At 42.8% G+C, this 23,421-nt stretch overlaps 1 protein-coding gene across 1 annotated transcript in view; it reads right to left on the bottom strand.

The window, feature by feature from the left end:
- Nucleotides 1–22,688, bottom strand: part of AMPH (amphiphysin) — a 187,111-nt gene extending 164,423 nt beyond the window's left edge. Inside the window, exon 1 of the mRNA XM_083188470.1 lies at nt 22,534–22,688. Coding sequence (XP_083044596.1) covers nt 22,534–22,602 — 69 coding nt within the window. The 5' untranslated portion in view covers nt 22,603–22,688. The remainder of the gene's footprint in view (nt 1–22,533) is intronic.
- Nucleotides 22,689–23,421: the final 733 nt, after the last annotated feature.

Genomic DNA, 23,421 nt, shown 5'->3' with positions numbered 1-23,421 from the left:
ACACATGATCAGAGTTTTTTAGCTCCTGGAGCTCAGCTAGGCAGCCATTTAAGGTTGTTATTGTGTTATTGGTGCCTGGAGCAAAGGACAGGTACAGTTGGGTATCATCTGCATAGCAGTGGTAGACCAGGCCGTGACGTCTGATTATGTCACCAAGTGGAAGCATGTATACTGCAAAAAGCAGGATGCTGGTGTTATAAACGTATTCATTGTAATATCTGTCTTATTATATTGTACAATCATTGATACAGTTTCATCCGCTTGCATTCATAAATAATATTCATTGATTATATTTCTGGACATTCACTTATTGATCGCGTGCGACATGAATAAATTAAGTATACTTTGCATATATAAATAAATGGATTTTCATAACGTCTTTTGAAAGTTTCGCGTAAAACCTGTGTGACATATAAAGTAAATGGACTGCACACATTCAGGAGGTTATACCATTTTGTGTGTCGAAATATTTTTAATCCAGTCAAAGAACATCTAACGGAGTGTGGGAGTGTGGGCAGGTCCATGTGATGTCATGACATCATGTGGTAGTCACACCATGCTCCTTTGGGAATGTTTTGGATGGCCAGGGTATCTTTATGGGGTCCCTTGGGACCTTCTGGCTCCTAGGCAGGTGTCCGGGTTGCCTTGTGGAAAATCCACTTCTGCTAATTGGAAGGATGAATGTACAAATAGACACCAAAAACCCCTGAAAAACGCATGTCAAATTTTTCATGTGTCGACCATTTCCATATCAACATCTTCCATCTGTTGATTGTGCATCTCAACCTTTTGGGAACAACCTAGGCACTGTTGAACTAATTAATGTCGACACTAGGATCCATACACAAAGAGATTTGGTTATGCATATTACACAAAGAGATGATGTCCTGTAACAGACTGGAAAGGATTCAGGGGTATGGATCAATGAGTTGACCTATACTAGGTCGATAGGAACATGGTAGACAGGATCAAAATGTCTAAATGGCACTTAGATCGACATGTTGACATGGTCTGTGGTGTACAGGTACAAAAGGTCGCCTGGACAAAATATTGACGTGACAATGGTCGACACAAAAAAGTGATAAAATGTTACCTGGACACACACACATATATATATATATATGTTTCAGAATGGAATAGAGAAGCGCTTCATAGTGTAAAACTGTATTTATTTAAAACACATACAGTGCTGCGGCACATAAAATCAATGTGGACTCGTACCGTTAGGGTAACCGCTGTGGGCTGGTTACCACAAGATTTTACAATAAAAGCCTCAGGCAAAACTCCAACCTCCGTCAGGACTCAGCCGGGTAACAGAACACGCTCACCGCACTGGGAGTGGGGGAAGCGTGCCGGGAACTCCAAACAGGAACGGACACGGTGGGGAAGCCGGGGCACAGGTACAGCAGACGTCACCAAACCCCGCCCTAACGCGTTTCGTATCAAACTGACGAAGTTTGATACGAAACGCGTTAGGGCGGGGTTTGGTGACGTCTGCTGTACCTGTGCCCCGGCTTCCCCACCGTGTCCGTTCCTGTTTGGAGTTCCCGGCACGCTTCCCCCACTCCCAGTGCGGTGAGCGTGTTCTGTTACCCGGCTGAGTCCTGACGGAGGTTGGAGTTTTGCCTGAGGCTTTTATTGTAAAATCTTGTGGTAACCAGCCCACAGCGGTTACCCTAACGGTACGAGTCCACATTGATTTTATGTGCCGCAGCACTGTATGTGTTTTAAATAAATACAGTTTTACACTATGAAGCGCTTCTCTATTCCATTCTGAAACAGATTTTCCTTAACCCTATGAGTCCTGGGTTCTTTGCTGGAGAAAGCTGCAGTCCGCTATATCTTTGGACTTAGTGTCTCACAGGAATATACTTATCCTGTCTATCGTCTGGTTGGTGACCACATACAAGCGCAGATTCATCTTCCTTGTTGTTCAACATATATATATATATATATATATTCACTGTAACACCCCCAATGAATGTTACGGGTGCCTTGCTCCACTGCTCTTGTATGTGTACCTGCAGATCACAATGATATCATATCATATCATAATAAATCAAGTTTTGTACACATTATTTTATTGATTTTTACTCCACAGCTCCTATTTTATCAATGCAAGTACTAATGTATATTATTCGCTGATTAAAAAGCACAGAAAATGCAACTTTGGTTTAATTTTGATAGCAAAGTGCAGCTATATTATTTAAAACCATAAACTAAATGGCTGCTCTATGGTTAATGTGAGTAAATGTTTATTGCATTACATCTGTATCTGCAGTAAAAGGCTGGCAGTCTGAATGATACATCTTATTTAGCAGCCATGCACAATTATTTATTTATTTACAGTTTCTTATATAGCGCAGCAGATTTCATTACGCTTTACAATTGTTGACTGTGATAAAACAAACTAGGTAACAATAGACAGACTTGGAGGTAGGAGGGCCCTGCTGCAAGCTTACAATCTATAGGGATATAGGGGGGAAACACAAGGACAGGCACCAGTAATAGCATAGCAGTCCCACCAAGTTGCAAGTCCAGAAGGGAAGCTATATAATACATAAGTGCCTCAGAGGGTTATGCATGTGGTACTTAAATATGATAGGCTTGCCTGAAGAGGTGAGTGGTCAGGGAATGATGTAAAGTTTGGAGGGTAGTGGCGAGTCTTATTGTGCACAGAATGGCATTCCATAGGATGGGAGGAGCCCAATGAAAGTAGCCATGATTCATAGTTGTTCGCAAAGCCGATATTTACTGACTTGAGTGACTATTGGCCAACTGCACATGTGTCACAATTGAGGCAAGTTTATTCGGCTAGAAGGCCCCGATATCAGTTTTACACAATTTTTTTTGTTATTAATGAAAAATCAGCCGATTTCTCATTGCACTGGCCAAGAGAAATAGATCAGGTATACCCACACACTTTCCGATTTTTACACCTGGTCAAATTGCACATACAGTATACTGATTTATACTGGGACATTTTAAGTCTTGACTGACCAATCTGATAATCAAAGTTGAGCAAGATTTCTCCGATTTATTGCCTAATAACAAAATACATTACACAATAATTCAGTCTGGTCACCCTCCTGTATATTTGGTACATTGGCCCAATAGTTGCGTCCTGTTACCTACTGTGGATTTACTCAGATAGTCGATTATCAAAGGATCTGCCCCATCCTCTGTATATTTGCATGCAGTTGTTACATCTGTGGTGGGCATGTCTACAGAAATCCAGGCATCTGTCTCATTTGCATATTTTCCCTTACACTGTCTCGCAAATGCAAATGCATTACAGTCCAACTCTGAATTAGGCCCATTGCACACAATACAGCCGACTTCACATATGACATTTTGGATTATGTAGTCAGGGGCGTAGCAAGGGCGTAGAGAGTTCACAGGGCACGAGCTCCGGGCGGTGAGAGTTCACAGTGCGCTGGAGCCGTACACCGCAAAAGGCATATGTCCCGCCCGCTCCCGCCCTGTGCCGATGTGTGCTGCCTGCCCGGTGTGCTGCCCACCTACTTTGTGTGCTGCATGCCCATCCTGTGTGCCACAAGCTCGCTCTGTGTGCCCACAGCCCACCCTGTGTGCCGCCCTCCCACTCTGTTTGCCGCCCACCCGCTGTCTTCTGTGTCCTGCGCCGCCCGGCCATGGTTTACAATATTGGCTGTGTGAGCCACGGCCAGGCGGCGCAGGAGTCAGGATACACACTCCCTAAGGCTCCATGTACACCCCAGTCTGCCCCCTCCCTCTGCAAAAGGTACATGCAATAATCATTGATGAGGGGGGGTCAGGTGGCGGCCTGCTACAAATGGGGGGGGGGGAAGTACGAAACATGACCTTGCTCCAGGCATCGGGACACCTAGCTGCACCGCTGTATGTAATGGCAACTTCTATTGCACTTTGTAAACTCAAGTGACTAAAGGTGCGTACACACGGGGCAATATGATCGCTGGCAATATATTGCTAGCAATATATTGCTCAGCAATCATATTGCCCCGTGTCCCGTTTTCATCTGCGACCAGAGATGGTCGCAGATGAAAATTTAAACACTGCTGGGTGAAAAAGCAGGGGATGTCGCTGGTCGGAGGAGCATGTTCCTCCAATCAGCGACCATTCAGGGGCTGAAAACGGGAGCGCGCACCCGGCGATTTATCACTGGTGCACACTCCAATCACTGGCAATATGGTCGCTCAGCGACCATATTCCCAGCGATTTCAGCCCCTATCGTCCCCGTGTGTACACAGCATTAGAAGAGAGAAAGGCTAGTGTGTCTACAATTTATCTAATTAACCAACAAACTAAGAAGAACAGTTCTAACATTCAGAACCTGACAATACTCCTGAAGCCTACTATGAAACTAGGACTATATTGCTGGCAAAATTGGTTTCAAGCTAAATTAGTCCTGCTTACTACTGTATATTTATTTTATGGCAATTGTCAAGATTGATGTAAGGGAAGTGATAACTCGTTACTAATTGTAAATGTGGCTAAAACAAAACAGAACCCCTTATTTAAAACAAATGACAGGAGCTGATTAGTTGGAGTGATAACAAGAATATCATATCATAAACCTAAATCTTAAGCTGGCAATACGTTATGCCAACCATCATCCAACCATCCAATTAAATGGTTGGTCTGAATGAAAATCTTATACTGTATGGGAGGAATTGACAATTTCTCAACCCCAGAAAATAGTTTTTGTTGTTCAGATAAGTTGCTTAGATTTCTTTTTTCTAGCATTTGAGAGTGAACTGCTGATTGCCATTTGCTCCTATACATTAACAGATTTTCATTCCAACCAACCAACTACAGTAGTAGGATGGTTGAACGTAAAGTGGCAGTGTAATAAGGCCAGCCATACAGTAGAACCAAACTGATCTCAATTAATAGAGATAAAAAAACACACCACCTACTATAAGTTAGAACTTGTCACAATTTTCAAATTAAAGAAAACAATTGATTACGACCCATAACTTGTGGTATGAAAATCCATGGGTTTGTGTTTCATGGAAATCACCAAACACAAAGTGATGTAATTAAAGATCTGCATTACATTTGTGCTGAGTCCCAACAATGGCCCATTACCACTTACAGCCCAGGCACTAAGGATATCCATGCATGACCAATTGTGGCTTAATTATTACATCAGTCAGATGTATCTACCTGTTCTGTAGCAGGCATATCCTTATTGTCTGGACTGTGAGTGAGCCCCATACATTGCTGTAGCTCTCACTGTGTCACTTTTGCACAACAGAAGCACACTAAATTACTTTATAGATTCATGTGCATAAATAATTCAGCAATCCTTTACTGAAATGCAGGACTGGTAATATGAAACAACCTGTTGTTCTGCCAAGGCTTGTGCTTTTACTACAAATCTAGGCCTGCCTAACAGTGCAGTGGGACTTGCATGGAAGAAAAACTGGCTGACATTCCAATCTCATTTGTTGTCAAATAAGGAACGTAATACTGCTTTCACATCGTAAAATGCAGGTTTGCACCGGGACTTTGAAACGGTTGAGTCCTGGCGCAAACCTGCATTTTGGGATGTTCACATCCCCACAGCGAACCAGCATTATTGCCAGTTCGCTGACATCATCTGAGGGCGCGGCATGGAGTTAGCGCATCATCAGGGGCAGGGGAGGAGGCAGTGCTTAGAGCTGGCGCTGCTCCCAGCGTTGCCTCCTCAATAGTGTGAATGGGAAACAGGTCCCTTGACCCGTTTAACCCGTTCACACCGCCAGGCAACACGGCAACAAACCGATAAGAACTCTGCTTTTTTACCGGTTCGTATTGCCGTGTTGCTACCTGTTTACGGGACATGGTAACCCCTTTTACATCGCACTAATTACCAGGTCAAACCGGCTTGTACCTGGTAATTAGTTGCGATGTGAAAGGGGTATTTGTGTATTGAGTCAGTGCAATTGCACTTGTGAACCAAGTTGGATACTATATGACCTGCTAACTCATGTTTAGCCACAAATACTAATAAATGTTCTTGAAAAATGCTTCCTTAAAGCTGATTGGTTGCTATAGGCAATTCCCCCGCTGGTACAGTTTTCTACTCTTTTCACTACTTCATACATGAACCCCCAATGTTTGTTGTACCCAGTATGAGGACCCCAGAGTATCAGAAGTAGCAGGTTTTGGTATAATGTTGCAGGTAAATCTTATATAGCCCTATGGTGCAATCAATAACAGTGCTACATTACAGTACAGTACTACAAAGACAATATTATATTTTACATATTGAGCTTAAATTAAATGAAAAGTCAAACTCCAGTACCGTGGAATGAACGTGCATGTAAAATACATATTAAAAGTTTTTAATTATATTGATTGATTTAATTATTTGTTAATTTATTTATTTGAAACATTCCGTAGAATAAATGTTGTTTAAAAGATACAGCAATTATCATCTGGATTTCAACCACTGCCCTGGGCACTTTCCTTGCTGTTGAGGTCAGCAGAGTAATGGGCCTCTGGGAAATCAATGCATTGACTGAGCATCCTCCATAAAATTAAACATGTCTTTGCCAGTTTTTGTATAAAGACTATTAATAGAGCAAACAAACTAAAGACCTGTACACATGGGGAGACGGGAGCTGGAGGTACTGAGCTTTGTGCTTAAGCAAGATCACTCTGCACAAAATGTATACATGATATGTGCTGAGCAATCTGTGCTCAGATGGGTTTTGCCTATGCTTACAGTTTGTGAGACTGCACTGGCTTCACTGTGACTGGCAGTGACTTCCTATTGGATGTCCGACCTGCCAGTCACCATGGTAGGCAATTGGGAGGTGTTCTCTCCCTCCAGGACACCTCTCTATGGGCTGCTGAGCGGCAGCTCATAAAATCCAGGGTATGCGCATGCACAGTACATACATTGGTACTGCGCACGTGCCGGTCCTGATGCCTGTCATCTGTATTATATTGGCGCCAGGGCCCGTGATTTCTCTTCTATGGGCTGTTGCCAAAGCAGCCCATAGAAGCCGGCCGCATACGCAGTACAGAGGACGGTACTGCGCATGCGCCAGTCCCCTGCACCTGTCATCATAGTACAGGCGCTGGGAACGCAAATGCTGTGATGGGGACCATGAGGAGCGACGGTGGCGGCATTGCGGCCGGTGGAAGCCCCCAATAAATAAAGAAGTAGCATGGTTGACTGAAAACAACAACTAAAAAAAGGGTACGTAACCGGCAACATCATGCAGCACTCTCCCATGTACATGAAACATGCACACCCAGAATGCACTATGGTAGCCTACATATTTGTATACTACACTAAAACAATATGGAACTGCTCAAAGTGAAACAAACTACATTTATTGTAAAATATCATATACACAATTTCTCTTGCCATAAGGCTGCATGTGGACTATAAAATAAATACAGAACTCAAAGGATTTTTTGATTCCCCACTTATTATTTTTCTACACAGAGGACAATTTTAATGGGAATGAAAAGTAATGCATAAAGGTCAATCTTTTCTGAATTCTGGCAGATATATTATTAAATATACCCAACACAAATACAAAAGAAACGCTCCTAAGAAGATGCCTTCATCTTACCTTATTTCGTAACTAGACTACCACTAATGTTCCCCCCACCCCTCACAGCAGAACCTCCAGCTCTGGTCATATTCTACCAACCACTAAAGGGACTGTACAGATAGGCATGTATTCCCTCATAATGATTGCCCCAGAATCATCATAATTACTTACGGACAGATTTGAAATGAATGCATTGTATTATAAAGTACTGAAGTAAACTGATGTGAGAGCCTATCCCACCTACATTCTGCTTCTAGCCAGGTTCAGGTGACTTTCTACAAAGCTATACCACTTGCCGGACCACCCCACCATTGAGGAAGTTAGTTGAAACTTTAGATTGGTTGTTGCACTGATTCCATTGCTTTTTATACTGTTTATCACAATGCTACTGATTAACCCATACAATTTTTTCCTATTGTTAAATTCCTGTCTCACAGCCTATTGTAGTGACGCATAAATGGGGCCTGTAAAAGTGTCCCTCATTCTGGCTGACTTGGTAAGCTGCAGAGCTCGCATCTTACCGAGTCCCAGGGTGACTGACCCGTTGCCCCACCGAATCACCGCCCCCTCTTGCATGATTGTGAGCAGATGTGTCATGAAGACACATCCCCTCACATGTCCCACTGCTGGAGACATCATTTGATGGTTGCTGACAGTGCAGGTCGGCGAGGGAACACACACAGAAGCCCCGCACATGTGCATAACTAATTATGCGTGTGCGCAGGGAAAAACATCAGTCCTCCGTGTGAACTCGTGGGGGACTGAAGGAATCAGAATCTGCCCCGGTCTTTTATAACCACTGTTGCTCTACAAAAAACAGATTTGTCATTTTTGGTCCCTTCTATACTTTACAAGACGAAAACCAATCATGCCATAAATGTGGAACTATTCTTTGACTAACAAACACCTTTATCTCCAGTTTTCTAAATAATTTATTTTGGTACTTATGTAATATCTGGGCTCCCGTTTTTCTTATGAGACCACTTCCCCTCGCGGGGCTCGCTGCGCTCGCCACGCTTCGGGCACGGTGGCTCGCTGCGCTCACCACACTATATAAAATCAACTCCATGCGTAGTTGGATAGTAGGGGTATGAAAAAATAGGGTGCATTTAACAGGGGAGCCCAGATAATACATAAGTACCTTTATTTATAATACAAGTTTTTTCGGTACTTGTTTAGTTTCACGGTGGCGATATATTAAATGCGATATCGGGCGATCCGATGCGATTTTTTTACCTATTCATAACCACACTATCCACTACGCATGGAGTTGATATCATATGGTGTGGCGAGCACAGCGAGCCACCGAACCTGAAGTGTGGCGAGCGGATGCGGATTACTGCGCTCGCCACACTATATAAAATCAACTCCATGCGTAGTGGATAGTGGGGGTATGAACAGGTAAAAAATCACAATGGGATCGCATCCAATATATCGGCCGCCGTGAAACTAAAAAAGTACAGTTTTTTCTTAAATCCAAAAAGACATAATTTTATGGGGGGAAAAAAGAGCCTACAGATGCATGTATTCTGCCCTAAACCACATAACTGTAATAATAGTATATGCAGGACATGTACATTACTATCAGGACCTTATTCAGGTCCGTATGCTCGCATGCAAATTAATGGGCGTTCCCATGGTAATCGCCAGGTGATGTGGGCTGCCCGCCCATTTCAGTCCGAAAGTGCAGGCATATATATATAAGTGACCTGAGAGTCACTTTATAGCTGCGTACACGCACCACATCTTTCGATGGTCGATTTTTTTTGATTCCCCACTTTTTATTTTTCTACACAGAGGACAATTTTAATGGGAATGAAAAGTAATGCATAAAGGTCAATCTTTTCTGAATTCTGGCAGATATATTATTAAATATACCCAACACAAATACAAAAGAAAAACACTCCTAAGAAGATGCCTTCATCTTACCTTATTTCAAAACTAGACTACCACTAATGTTCCCCACACCCCTCACAGCTGTTCCCCCACAGCCTGCGAATGGATGTTTATGTGAAACATCCATTCGCAGCCAGTGTGTGCGAACACACACTGAGAATGGATGGCAGCCAGGCCACCATTCCTTGATAAAGACAATAACTTAGAAAGATAAAGCTTCTACTGACATTCCACCTACTGATACAGTATTATCTTACCGCAGGGTCACCATTACCTTGTTGGAAGCAGTGGTGTGGCAGATCTGATACACACCTGGAAGTGGGTGCCTACTATTATACTACCAGTGTCGGACCAGGACGTGAAGGGCCCAGCAGGGGGAATTTAGAAGCCGGAGCCCATGCTTAAGGGTATGGCCAGTCAAGTCCAGAGACGGTGTGGCCAACTGCCACTGAGGCTTGCATAGACTGCTAGTAGATGCATGGAATGTACCAGATTAATGCCAGCAATGCACTGTAGAAAATACATCATAGTACTGTGCAGTATAGTGTGTAATTGTATGGGTTGGGATCATTTGGTCTACAGCATGATGGTCGACAGTCATTTGGTCAACATGTGTCTTGGTCGACATGAGAAAAGGTCAACATGGTTATAGGTCGAAAGGTCATTAATTCGACAGGTCGTTAGTTCGACAGGTCATTAGTTCGACAATAGGTCTATAGTCAAAAGGCCGACATGGAGTTTTTCAGTTTTTTTACCTGAATGTCAACACAGTCGACATTCACACCGTTTAAAGTGAACCACATCCCCTCGCAAAGCTTGCTGCGCTCGCGATGCTTCGGGCATAGTGCCTTGTTACGCTTGGCATACTATTTTATTCTCCCACCACACCCTAGTGGATGGTAGAGCATGAAATACTGCCTGTCGGCACATGTCGGCTCAAAAAACTGTGAAAAACTCCATGTCGACATTTTGACTGTCGACCTACAAACTGTCGCACTAATGACCTGTCGAAATAATGACCTTTCAACCAAGGACCATGTCGACCTTTTCCCATGTCAACCTAGACCCATGTCGCCCTTTTCCCATGTCAACCTAATGGTGTCGACCTAATAACTCTCGACCATCATGCTGTAGACCAAATGACCGCATCCCAATTGTATAACGTATAATTCAAAAGTTCAGCCTGGAACCTCATCTCTGGCTTCACTGTGACTGGCAGTGACTTCCTATTGGATGTCCGACCTGCCAGTCACCATGGTAGGCAATTGGGAGGTGTTCTCTCCCTCCAGGACACCTCTCTATAGGCTGCTGAGCGGCAGCTCATAAAATCCAGGGTATGCGCATGCACAGTACCTACATTGGTACTGCGCACGTGCTGGTCCTGATGCCTGTCATCTGTATTATATTGGCGCCAGGGCCCGTGATTTTTCTTCTATGGGCTGTTGCCAAAGCAGCCCATAGAAGCCGGCCGCATACGCAGTACAGAGGACGGTACTGCGCATGCGCCAGTCCCCTGCACCTGTCATCATAGTACAGGCGCTGGGAACGCAAATGCTGTGATGGGGACCATGAGGAGCGACGGTGGCGGCATTGCGGCCGGTGGAAGCCCCCAATAAATAAAGAAGTAGCATGGTTGACTGAAAACAACAACTAAAAAAAGGGTACGTAACCGGCAACATCATGCAGCACTCTCCCATGTACATGAAACATGCACACCCAGAATGCACTATGGTAGCCTACATATTTGTATACTACACTAAAACAATACGGAACTGCTCAAAGTGAAAGAAACTACATTTATTGTAAAATATCATATACACAATTTCTCTTGCCATAAGGCTGCATGTGGACTATAAAATAAATACAGAACTCAAAGGATTTTTTGATTCCCCACTTATTATTTTTCTACACAGAGGACAATTTTAATGGGAATGAAAAGTAATGCATAAAGGTCAATCTTTTCTGAATTCTGGCAGATATATTATTAAATATACCCAACACAAATACAAAAGAAACGCTCCTAAGAAGATGCCTTCATCTTACCTTATTTCGTAACTAGACTACCACTAATGTTCCCCACACCCCTCACAGCAGAACCTCCAGCTCTGGTCATATTCTACCAACCACTAAAGGGACTGTACAGATAGGCATGTATTCCCTCATAATGATTGCCCCAGAATCATCATAATTACTTACGGACAGATTTGAAATGAATGCATTGTATTATAAAGTACTGAAGTAAACTGATGTGAGAGCCTATCCCACCTACATTCTGCTTCTAGCCAGGTTCAGTTGACTTTCTACAAAGCTATACCACTTGCCGGACCACCCCACCATTGAGGAAGTTAGTTGAAACTTTAGATTGGTTGTTGCACTGATTCCATTGCTTTTTATACTGTTTATCACAATGCTACTGATTAACCCATACAATTTTTTCCTATTGTTAAATTCCTGTCTTACAGCCTATTGTAGTGATGCATAAATGGGGCCTGTAAAAGTGTCCCTCATTCTGGCTGACTTGGTAAGCTGCAGAGCTCGCAGCTTACCGAGTCCCAGGGTGACTGACCCGTTGCCCCACAGAATCACCGCCCCCTCTTGCATGATTGTGAGCAGATGTGTCATGAAGACACATCCCCTCACGTGTCCCACTGCTGGAGACATCATTTGATGGTTGCTGACAGTGCAGGTCGGCGAGGGAACACACACAGAAGCCCCGCACATGTGCATAACTGATCAGTCCTCCGTGTGAACTCGTGGGGGACCGAAGGAATCAGAATCTGCCCCGGTCTTTTATAACCACTGTTGCTCTACAATAAACAGATTTGTCATTTTTGGTCCCTTCTATACTTTACAAGACGAAAACCAATCATGTCATAAATGTGGAACTATTCTTTGACTAACAAACACCTTTATCTCCAGTTTGTTAAATAATTTATTTTTGTACTTATGTAATATCTGGGCTCCCGTTTTTCTTAGGAGACCACTTCCCCTCGCGGGGCTCGCTGCGCTCGCCACGCTTCGGGCACGGTGGCTCGCTGCGCTCGCCACACTATATAAAATCAACTCCATGCGTAGTTGGATAGTAGGGGTATGAAAAAATGGGGTGCATTTAACAGGGGAGCCCAGATAATACATAAGTACCTTTATTTATAATACAAGTTTTGTCGGTACTTGTTTAGTTTCACGGTGGCGATATATTAAATGCGATATCGGGCGATCCGATGCGATTTTTTTACCTATTCATAACCACACTATCCACTACGCATGGAGTTGATATCATATGGTGTGGCGAGCACAGCGAGCCACCGAGCCTGAAGTGTGGCGAGCGGATGCGGATTACTGCGCTCGCCACACTATATAAAATCAACTCCATGCGTAGTGGATAGTGGGGGTATGAACAGGTAAAAAATCACAATGGGATCGCATCCAATATATCGGCCGCCGTGAAACTAAAAAAGTACAGTTTTTTCTTAAATCCAAAAAGACATAATTTTATGGGGGGAAAAAAGAGCCTACAGATGCATGTATTCTGCCCTAAACCACATAACTGTAATAATAGTATATGCAGGACATGTACATTACTATCAGGACCTTATTCAGGTCCGTATGCTCGCATGCAAATTAATGGGCGTTCCCATGGTAATCGCCAGGTGATGTGGGCTGCCCGCCCATTTCAGTCCGAAAGTGCAGGCATATATATATAAGTGACCTGAGAGTCACTTTATAGCTGCGTACACGCACCACATCTTTCGATGGTCGATTTTTTTTGATTCCCCACTTTTTATTTTTCTACACAGAGGACAATTTTAATGGGAATGAAAAGTAATGCATAAAGGTCAATCTTTTCTGAATTCTGGCAGATATATTATTAAATATACCCAACACAAATACAAAAGAAAAACACTCCTAAGAAGATGCCTTCATCTTACCTTATTTCAAAACTAGACTACCACTAATGTTCCCCACACCCCTCACAGCTGTTCCCCCACAGCCTGCGAATGGATGTTTATGTGAAACATCCATTCGCAGCCAGTGTGTGCGAACACACACTGAGAATGGATGGCAGCCAGGCCACCATTCCTTGATAAAGACAATAACTTAGAAAGATAAAGCTTCTACTGACATTCCACCTACTGATACAGTATTATCTTACCGCAGGGTCACCATTACCTTGTTGGAAGCAGTGGTGTGGCAGATCTGATACACACCTGGAAGTGGGTGCCTACTATTATACTACCAGTGTCGGACCAGGACGTGAAGGGCCCAGCAGGGGGAATTTAGAAGCCGGAGCCCATGCTTAAGGGTATGGCCAGTCAAGTCCAGAGACGGTGTGGCCAACTGCCACTGAGGCTTGCATAGACTGCTAGTAGATGCATGGAATGTACCAGATTAATGCCAGCAATGCACTGTAGAAAATACATCATAGTACTGTGCAGTATAGTGTGTAATTGTATGGGTTGGGATCATTTGGTCTACAGCATGATGGTCGACAGTCATTTGGTCAACATGTGTCTTGGTCGACATGAGAAAAGGTCAACATGGTTATAGGTCGAAAGGTCATTAATTCGACAGGTCGTTAGTTCGACAGGTCATTAGTTCGACAATAGGTCTATAGTCAAAAGGCCGACATGGAGTTTTTCAGTTTTTTTACCTGAATGTCAACACAGTCGACATTCACACCGTTTAAAGTGAACCACATCCCCTCGCAAAGCTTGCTGCGCTCGCGATGCTTCGGGCATAGTGCCTTGTTACGCTTGGCATACTATTTTATTCTCCCACCACACCCTAGTGGATGGTAGAGCATGAAATACTGCCTGTCGGCACATGTCGGCTCAAAAAACTGTGAAAAACTCCATGTCGACATTTTGACTGTCGACCTACAAACTGTCGCACTAATGACCTGTCGAAATAATGACCTTTCAACCAAGGACCATGTCGACCTTTTCCCATGTCAACCTAGACCCATGTCGCCCTTTTCCCATGTCAACCTAATGGTGTCGACCTAATAACTCTCGACCATCATGCTGTAGACCAAATGACCGCATCCCAATTGTATAACGTATAATTCAAAAGTTCAGCCTGGAACCTCATCTCTAGAGTAGGAGTTGGGCCCCTGGGTGGCAGGGCCCACCAGCAATTTCCCAGTGTACCTATGGGCCAGTCAGAAACTGCCATAAGTAGAAAGATCATCTGAGTACAGCACCCACAGCAGGACAGGCGGTGATTTATTTTGTTGCTTGTTTATCATTTGTCCAACAAAATTAGCTTGGAGCTGCTTGTACCAAACAATTGGGCTTCCATCTTTTCAATTGACTGCTGTTGTGACTCTGTGTCAGCATCTGTCTCAGCAGAAGCCATCCGTTTGTTATTCCTGTCACAGATACAGTTTAAAGCAGTGGTCTAGCAAAGGATTTCTCATATGATGAATACCAACATGTTGCTTTACTTCCCGCAATGGGAGAAGGTGAGATAATTACAGCTACAGTCAAAACAACAAAATCTCCTGCACCTTCCCTTTATTTTTTTGCTGCGTCAGTTTGATTGATGATAACTGTAATAACTGTCAATTTCATTGATGATAACTTTTTGTATTTTTACAATAACAATGTATTACAATGGAGGTTATTCTGGTTGGTGCGTAAATTTCCAAATTCTTTCGGAGCGGACCACACGCCACGCTGTGCGGACATCGTACAAAGAAACGCCCACCGGTCATCCGCATTCGGACAGACTCACTCTTTAAGAAGAGGGCGTGTTTACGGACGACATCCAAACCTTGCGTGTGCGGTGGACACACACATATTCTGCACGGTCTTACAGCGTCTGCACGGTCTTACAGCATCAGAACGGACGGGAACCTGCCCGTACGCACTGATGCGGTGTATTTCCGCAAAACATACTACTATCATCGGAACTCATACATCAATTTTTCATTTGATCCCCAAATGTGTGCTGTTATTGGTGAATGTAAAAGTGACATAAATATTTATATTAGTGATAGCAAGTTCTGTCCATTGCTTGCAGTGTAAATGTGTGTAAAAAATGCTGCCGTGCTTTCAGCATAGATTTGTGTGTTTTGTAATGGTCCATTTAAGCTGCAATGGTTCCAATTGAAGCAATGACAAGAGTGTAATTAATGAGTAATGAGTAGAGGAGTGGATTGTATTGTGTTCAGCTGACATTGGTTCAGGTGCGGGCGTACTAATTGGGCGTTCCGAATGCCTAGCGCATGACCGAGTGGTGTCCGCAAAGTAATACTTGCTTATGGAGACCGCATATTTTCTGCCTTTTGGTTCGTTTGCAGTCGGTGTTCTGTCCAAATGCACACCTACCAGAATTAGTGCACTCCCTCGTGTACGCCCATGTTTACGCCCAGTTTAGCCCACTTTGAAACTACGCCCCTGTGTAGTTCCGAATGACGCCCATATTACGCCCATATTTCCCGAGTGAATACGGTGCACATTTCTGTACGGTATTAGTGAGAACGAGTACGGAGACCGTGCGTGGCACATGCGCATAGCGTTGCCCATGCTAAAAAACGCCATCCGAAAGAATTCGGAAATTTACGCATCGACCAGAATAAGGCCCAATGTATTTTACAATAACATTGTCCAATTTTTGGGAGGAAAAAGCAGCTAAGGCTTACTTTTAATGGATTTTTTCTAAAAATGTTAGTTTTAGAATTATAAATGTAGAATTGGGGGGGGGGGGGGCTGACATTTTGGCTTTTTCAATGAAGGTTTTGCACACATTGACTATCGTACAGCTGAAAAAGTTATTTTAAATCTATTATATCCCAAAATATTATTATTTCACAAACAGACATGTATACGTTACACGTTTGGTTATATTCATAAGCTAGGTACAACAATGTTTTAGACAGATTGGTGGAAATTTGGTAGGATGAGAGATTCAGAAAGTGAGAGATTTGGGAAGAAATCTCCAGGTTTTTTTTAAAAGCGGAAATCATTTACACTGCAAAACCAATTTGATTTTGCAGTGTAAATGATCGGCGCTTTAAAAAAAATGGAGATTTCTTACCAAATCTCTCACTTTTTGAATCTCTTATCCTATTAAATTTCTCCCATAATTTGCGACCCCATTCACCGCTGCGGAAGGCTGTTTGATGTGACAGAGCTTACGTGCAGCACATCTGATCTATGACTCCGATCATGGGACTGCTCTTTGGATCAGAGTCGGACACAAAACACTTTTTTGCACTTTTCATCCGATTTCTCCACCCGCTCTGTCAGAATCAAAAGAAAAGTGACCTAATTGCACTAGTGTATGGCCAGCTTAATACTTGACCCTCCAATATGACCCAGTTCATCTTTAGCAAAATGTTCTGGAATGCGTTTTTAAACACATTAGGGAAATCCTCAATGATGTACAATGTCAAACAATTTGCATCATGAATTCATATGAGCCCAACACTTCTACATTAGATATTGGGGGTGATTCTGATCACCACACTCCCCTGCGTGTTCACGCAGGGGAGCGATGGTGAGCGACTGCACATGCGTATATCCTTTTATGCGCAAGTGCAGCCATTTGGTGTGAGCGGGCATGGCAAACAGCTTGTACGCTGTCCCATTCTCACCTAGGAGTGCGGGCCGGGGGACGTGAGGTGGCAGCGAGGGGCTGCACCCATGGGAGACCCCATGAAAAACACTGAGCATTCCCGTGTAAATTCGCCCATGACACGGGTGCAGGCAGCTGACATCAGCGGACATCATTCTGTGCATGCATGCAAAATCATTCGATGGTCGGCAAATGGATGTTTAGGCTAAACATCCATTCATATGCGTGCGGTGATATTCGGGGTTTGGTGATATTCGGTATGCGGGGGGGAAGCCATTCGTGCAGGCAGTGATAAAATGACAGCTTTGCGTGTCAACAACAATGACCTCCATTATGCTTCGATAGGCCATCGGCATTTATGTAGATAGTCAAAATCTCGACACCAAAGGGTCAACATGTACAAGACTGATGTAGACAAAAGACTGACATGTCAATGGTCAACATGAAAAGATCAACTTGAGTTTTTGGTAACCCAGAGCTAAGAACAGGCTTAAGAACAAGATGTTGTAAATTGCACATAGAGGGTTATTCTGGTTGATTCGCAAGGCTGCAAATTCGCAGCCTTGCGAGTCCACCAAACCCTGCCTTGTGAATGGTGGCCTGGTCACCACCCATTCGTAAGGGAGATTCCTGCACAATAACATCCTTTCACAGCCTAGGGGTATCCACCCATATCATCCTATGGTCGGCGATTGTGAAGTGTGAATGATGGTGAAGGTGCATGCATATTAAAGTGAAGTCACTTGCTTGACGCTCGGGAGGAAGTGGGTGGGCATCTGGTTATGTCAGCTGGCCATCCCCTGCATCCGCATCATCGGGTAATTGGCATGAGAAAGCTCAGTCCCACCCTCGTGCGCCTGGTGAACACCCTGTTTGCCATGGCCGCACGGACCCGGTGTCTGCCCATGCACAGAAATGTATGTGCAGACGCGCACCATCGGGACCCCTTGCAAATGAAGGGGTTCGAATGAATGGACCCGAATAAGGTCCATAGTATAGTAATCAAAGTGTTATTTGGAGCACAACAGTGATTACCTATGGAGGGCACAATATGGCAAGATTATAGCAACAATGTAACAATGTAAGAATACTAATGAAAATGAACATTTGGTTTATTCACTCATGGACTAAATACAAATATAAATAATTCTTATATAAGTTCTCAAAATGGGTCAGATGTACTAAGATTGAAAAGTGATACAATGGAGAGAGATAAGCCAACAAACCAATCAGCTCCTAACTGCCATGTTGCAGGCTGTGTTTGAAAAATGACAGTTTCAAGTTGATTGGTTTGTTGTTTATCACTCTCTATTTTATCAGTTTTTAAGGCTTAGTACATCTCGCCCAACGTATGTTTGCATCAACTAACCTTAGATTTTTTAGGGAATAGAAAGTCTTTAGATAAAGCTTATACAAATTATACCTAATTGCGGATGATTGTCCTGTCATATAAACAGAGATATTAATTAACTAACTAAGGATAAAGGCCAACAAAGGCGTAACGTAGAAGACTGATATACACTGTTTTCAATATCATGTGGTGTAACTGACTAGGAGCCTGATTCAGACCCATGTGCAGATCTACAAAAATCGTACATGCTAGTGTTGGTGCACGACCACTTAAACTGTGGTCTCACCATGACCACAGTTTAAATAGCAATGGGGGCTGTGATGACACGGCATAGGCGGCAATGGACCGTGGTTGGGGTGGCGACATGGAGTTTTGAGGGAGCAGTCCTTGTCCTGTGCTGGTGGGCACCGTTATGCGGCGGGAGTTGTAGTTTAGCGAATTCTCTCTCACTCTGAATCAGGCACAATGATTGCAGATAGACAATTTACTGTAATCATACACCGTACACTTATTATTATTTCAATGTTGTTAATATAAACTTGCATGGGATTCATGATCTACAAGACTCAGGGTCCTCTTCTCTGCCTTGGGTCCATAGCAGTTTTATGGCTTACTTGCAGTTGCTATAGTTTATTCATATATAGATCTACACCTTGGAAACCACTGTTTTAAAATATTCCTTTGATGAATAAGAGAGTTAAGATCAAATAAACATTGGTTTGTGTATTGGATAAACTGTACGTCTCTCTATAAGAAAATATTTTCTGCCTTTCTCCAGTTGCATTTGACTAGTTTTACAGCACCTCAATATAATCTCACACATTGGGCCTTATTCTGGTTCACTCGCAGAGGCAAATTCCTTCTCAAATGGACAAAATCATGTGCACTGCAGGTGGGGCAGATGTTACTTGTGCAGAGAGAATTAGATTTGGGTGGAGTTTTCTTCAAAGTGAGATCTATTGCATTGTAGAAATCAAGCAGTCAGTATTTTCCCTGCACAGAAACTAAATAACTCACCCAAATCGAATTCTCTCTGCACATGTTACATCTGCCCCCCTGCAGTGCATATGGTTTTGTCCATTTGAGAAGGAATTTGCCTCTGCGAGTGAACCAGAATACGGCCCATTGCTTGTACTGTATGATACTTTGTTGTATTTGTCATTTTGGAATTATTGTTAGCCAAATAAACTCACAGTCTTAAGTATTATTTGTAATTCTCATTTGACAGTCCCCCAAATACGAACTATGGTTTCACAATCAGAGCGGTTTGCTAAGCTGCGTATGTTCACAGCCTAACAAACAGGTAAATGCTGCACGACGGAGATGGCCGAAAAGGGGGCATGCACTGCCGTCATGTGACCTCAGCCACCCGCCCCGAGCAGACATCGACCCACCTGTGCTCCCAGATCAGCACTTAGCATTTTCATGGGGACGCCCACAAAACGCTGGGCGTTCCCCTGCTGCCTCTCTACTCTAAGCCAAAAACGAAAAGAAACATTGAAACTCCCCCAACCAGAGAGAGAGAGAGGTTGGTAATGGGCTGGCACTCAACACCAAAAATGTAAATTCATTTGCGTGCCATAACAAGCATGATCCAGTCCATAGGCACAAAAAACAACAGCATCCCAGTAACGGAGGTAGAAGCACAAATTGGCACTGTAGGAATTACCAACACAATGATTTATTCTTTCAACATTTCAAGGTGCGTAGCCCTGTCTTCAGCAGTATACACATGAATATACTTATTATACATACCTATATATATTTATATGTGTGTGTGTATTATTATTATATGAAATATACTTATTAAAATCTTCTATTATTGCTTGTGCCTCACATAGGCTCTGGCTGAAGGAGGACTCACTGATAAATGGTTAGCAGGCAGAAATGACAGCAGCAGCCAGCACTGTTGGAGTGTATGACAAGTTGCTACTCACTGCATCAATATCAGCCTCTGCTATCATCTGTACCTGCAGCAGCTTGAGAACAAGAAGGGAAACCCTCGGCGGGTATTGGTCAGTACGGGGGGGGGGGGGGCACTAGGGACTAGAACTGTGAGGTCAAGTGTATAGGGCAGTTAGGCGGTGGAGGACAGTTACAGATTCATCGCTAGGGAATACGACCACGGGCCTCCTAATATCCGCCAGGCCCTAGGCGGCTGACTTTGTTGCCTAGCAGTAAATCCCCCACTGTATGTATCATAGTCACTTTAGTCACTTATTCAAATATTTTTTTCAATAAATACATTAAATAGCAATATATAATGGACGGGACTAATGTGATTTCAATATATTGGGCAAACCCATGGGTAGCTGTGCAATGTAATCCATTTAGTAAATGGGAAATACAGGTTTGAAAATCAAGTCTCCAATGAATATTTTGAAGAAAAAAAAACATTCCTTTGAATTAAAAGTGACTTAAACAGGCCCCAATAGTGAGAAGGGAAAGATCAGTGAAATACACACAAGCAGCACTGATACAACAGTAGTGGATCAGTGAGAAGGTTAACAGGAATTTAATCCTCTTACTGCATTGAAAATGTGCATGTGTGGGGGCGGGGACAAGTGACAGCAGATTGTTTATCTGCCTCAACAAATCACAATGACAGATGTAATCTTTCTACAGCAGTACTCAGCCTATTGTGCTGCCATTTGGCCTAAATATCTTCCTATACAACACTTGAGTAGCCCAACACAAAATACCAATTTTTAATTAATTGAATCATTTCTCTAGATTACAGGATACATGCATTTCTATTTATTCCCTGAACATATGGGAGTTTTTGTGTCTATGCTGCATGTGTTATAGAATACCTAGTTCCAGGCATCTTTAAAAAAAAAAAACACACAAAATTGAAAATGCAGTAGCTCAGAAAATATCACACATAATAATGTTCTGCTTCATGTTATGCATGTCAGTATAACAAGCAGACGACAGAGGATGATTTTATTTTTAAGCTATTCCTAATTATTATTATTAGTAGTAGTTGTTGTAGTAGTAGTAATAATAATAACACAAATAATAATAATATATTAACATTAAAATATATGATTGTAAACTGGCAGCACTGTTGGTGCAATGGTTAGCAATACTGCCTCACATGACTGAGGTCTTGGGTTCTATTACGTTGGGGGCCTGAACTGTGTAGAGGTTGTATGTTTGTGTGGGTTTCCTCTGGGTATTCCAGAATCCTTCTACAATCCAATAATCAATTGGTTTTCCCAGAAAATAACCCTAGACTTCATGTGTGAGTGTCTGTATTCTGTAAAGTGCTGTGGAATAAGTATGCATTATATCAATTACTGATAATTAATAATATATTGTTTGAAACCCCATGTTAATTTGTATCTGACCATGACAGGTTCAATTAATTAAATTAGTATTCATTTAAATACTGTAAGCTATTTGGTCAATACTACCTTTATTTATTATCTTAATAAATCTGTATTATTTCCTAGGAGGTAAACATAATGTTAAAATATACAGTAGATGACTAAAAATGGAATCAATGGATTAACTTTGCAGTATTATCATACATGTCTTAAGAAAGAATATATATATATATATATATATATATATATATATATATATATATATATATATATATATATATATATATGATATTGTAAACGTCTGAGAAGAGGGCATGTAATAGCAAACCAGAAGGCTATGTTGGAGTGACTTCTCCCAATGCTTAGTGTGAGTGTTCCTGTGCCTCTGTCCTGTGCACACAGCAATGCAGCACCACGACCTTGTGGAAGTGCTGCTTCGTCTGCACCCTGCATCCCTCCCACCATCCCCAGTAGTTTCCAGCCGTGCAGCCCTTATTACTGCATTGCATGTAACCCCTGAGATGCTGGGAACACACAGGCACTCCCTCCCTCCCCCATCAGCCTGACACTACACTGACACCACCAGGGTTGCCAGCTGTCAGTGGCTTTATACACTATCTGTCATCAGCTGCCCTTCATTCAGAAAATGACATCCTGTAATATATTACAAGCGCAGAGATACACATACAGTACATATATCCCAATGAATGGGGCCTTAACACTACAAGTGAGATGCTTCCATTCATTAGTATAGGGGAGTGCAGGCTTTCCCTGTGTCCATGCAGGATGCAGCCGGTCAGAGGGCAGTGCTCACCTTCTCCTGCGCCCGGCTCAGCTTCTTCTGCACGTTCTTAGCAAAGATGCCTGTCTTCATGTCAGCCATGGCTGCTGGTCCAGGGAGCCAAGCGAGAGAGGTATCAGATGGAGCCTGGAGGCTGAGGGAGAATGAAAGGAGGAGGGGGAGCAGGAGGAGGAGCCGGGGAACATGAGAGGAAGAGAGTGACAGCGAAAAAAGAGAAATGAGAGGTAGTCGTGTATCTGATCAAGAGTAAAACCCCCTATTATTTGACTGATTTAAAAATACTTTGAAAGGTTGTAATTGCATGTATGTTATGTTGCAGGCAATTATATATATATATATATATATATATATATATATATATATATATATATATATATATACAGAAGTATATATAGATATACAAATCTGTCTATACTGTATATACTGTAGGCATTCTGCAATGCTACACATGTGCCCTTGGAAGACATTCTGGTTTGACTCACAAAGCAGTGGTAGTTTGCTGCTTTGCAAGCCGTGTAAAGCTGCCCGCAGGGCATGCGAATATGCCCGCCCCCCTGCTGCACAGCAACTGTCCCTACTGCCTTGCGACTGTACCCGCCGCACTGCAAATGGATGTTTTGCAAAAGCATCCATTTGCAGGCTAGCGTGTGGGCCCAAAAACATTCGATGGTTGCTGACAATTGAATGATTTCTCTAGTGCTCGCAAATCTCAGTCAGTCCCTGCTGTACATGTACATGTCATTTTTTTTTTTTTTTTATAATTTGACAAATATCTGCAAAAACTTTTTTCACATTGTCATTATGGGGGTATTATGTATTCCATTTTGAAATAAGGCTGTAATATAACAAAATGTGGAAAAAGTGAAGCGCTGTGAATTCTATCGAATGCACTGTATAAAC

This window comes from Crinia signifera, chromosome 5 (genome assembly GCF_055691185.1).
Source record: "Crinia signifera chromosome 5, ASM5569118v1, whole genome shotgun sequence".
Lineage (NCBI taxonomy): Eukaryota > Metazoa > Chordata > Amphibia > Anura > Myobatrachidae > Crinia > Crinia signifera.
Note: the sequence above shows the minus strand (reverse complement) of the source record. Positions and strands in the feature narration are given on the sequence as shown.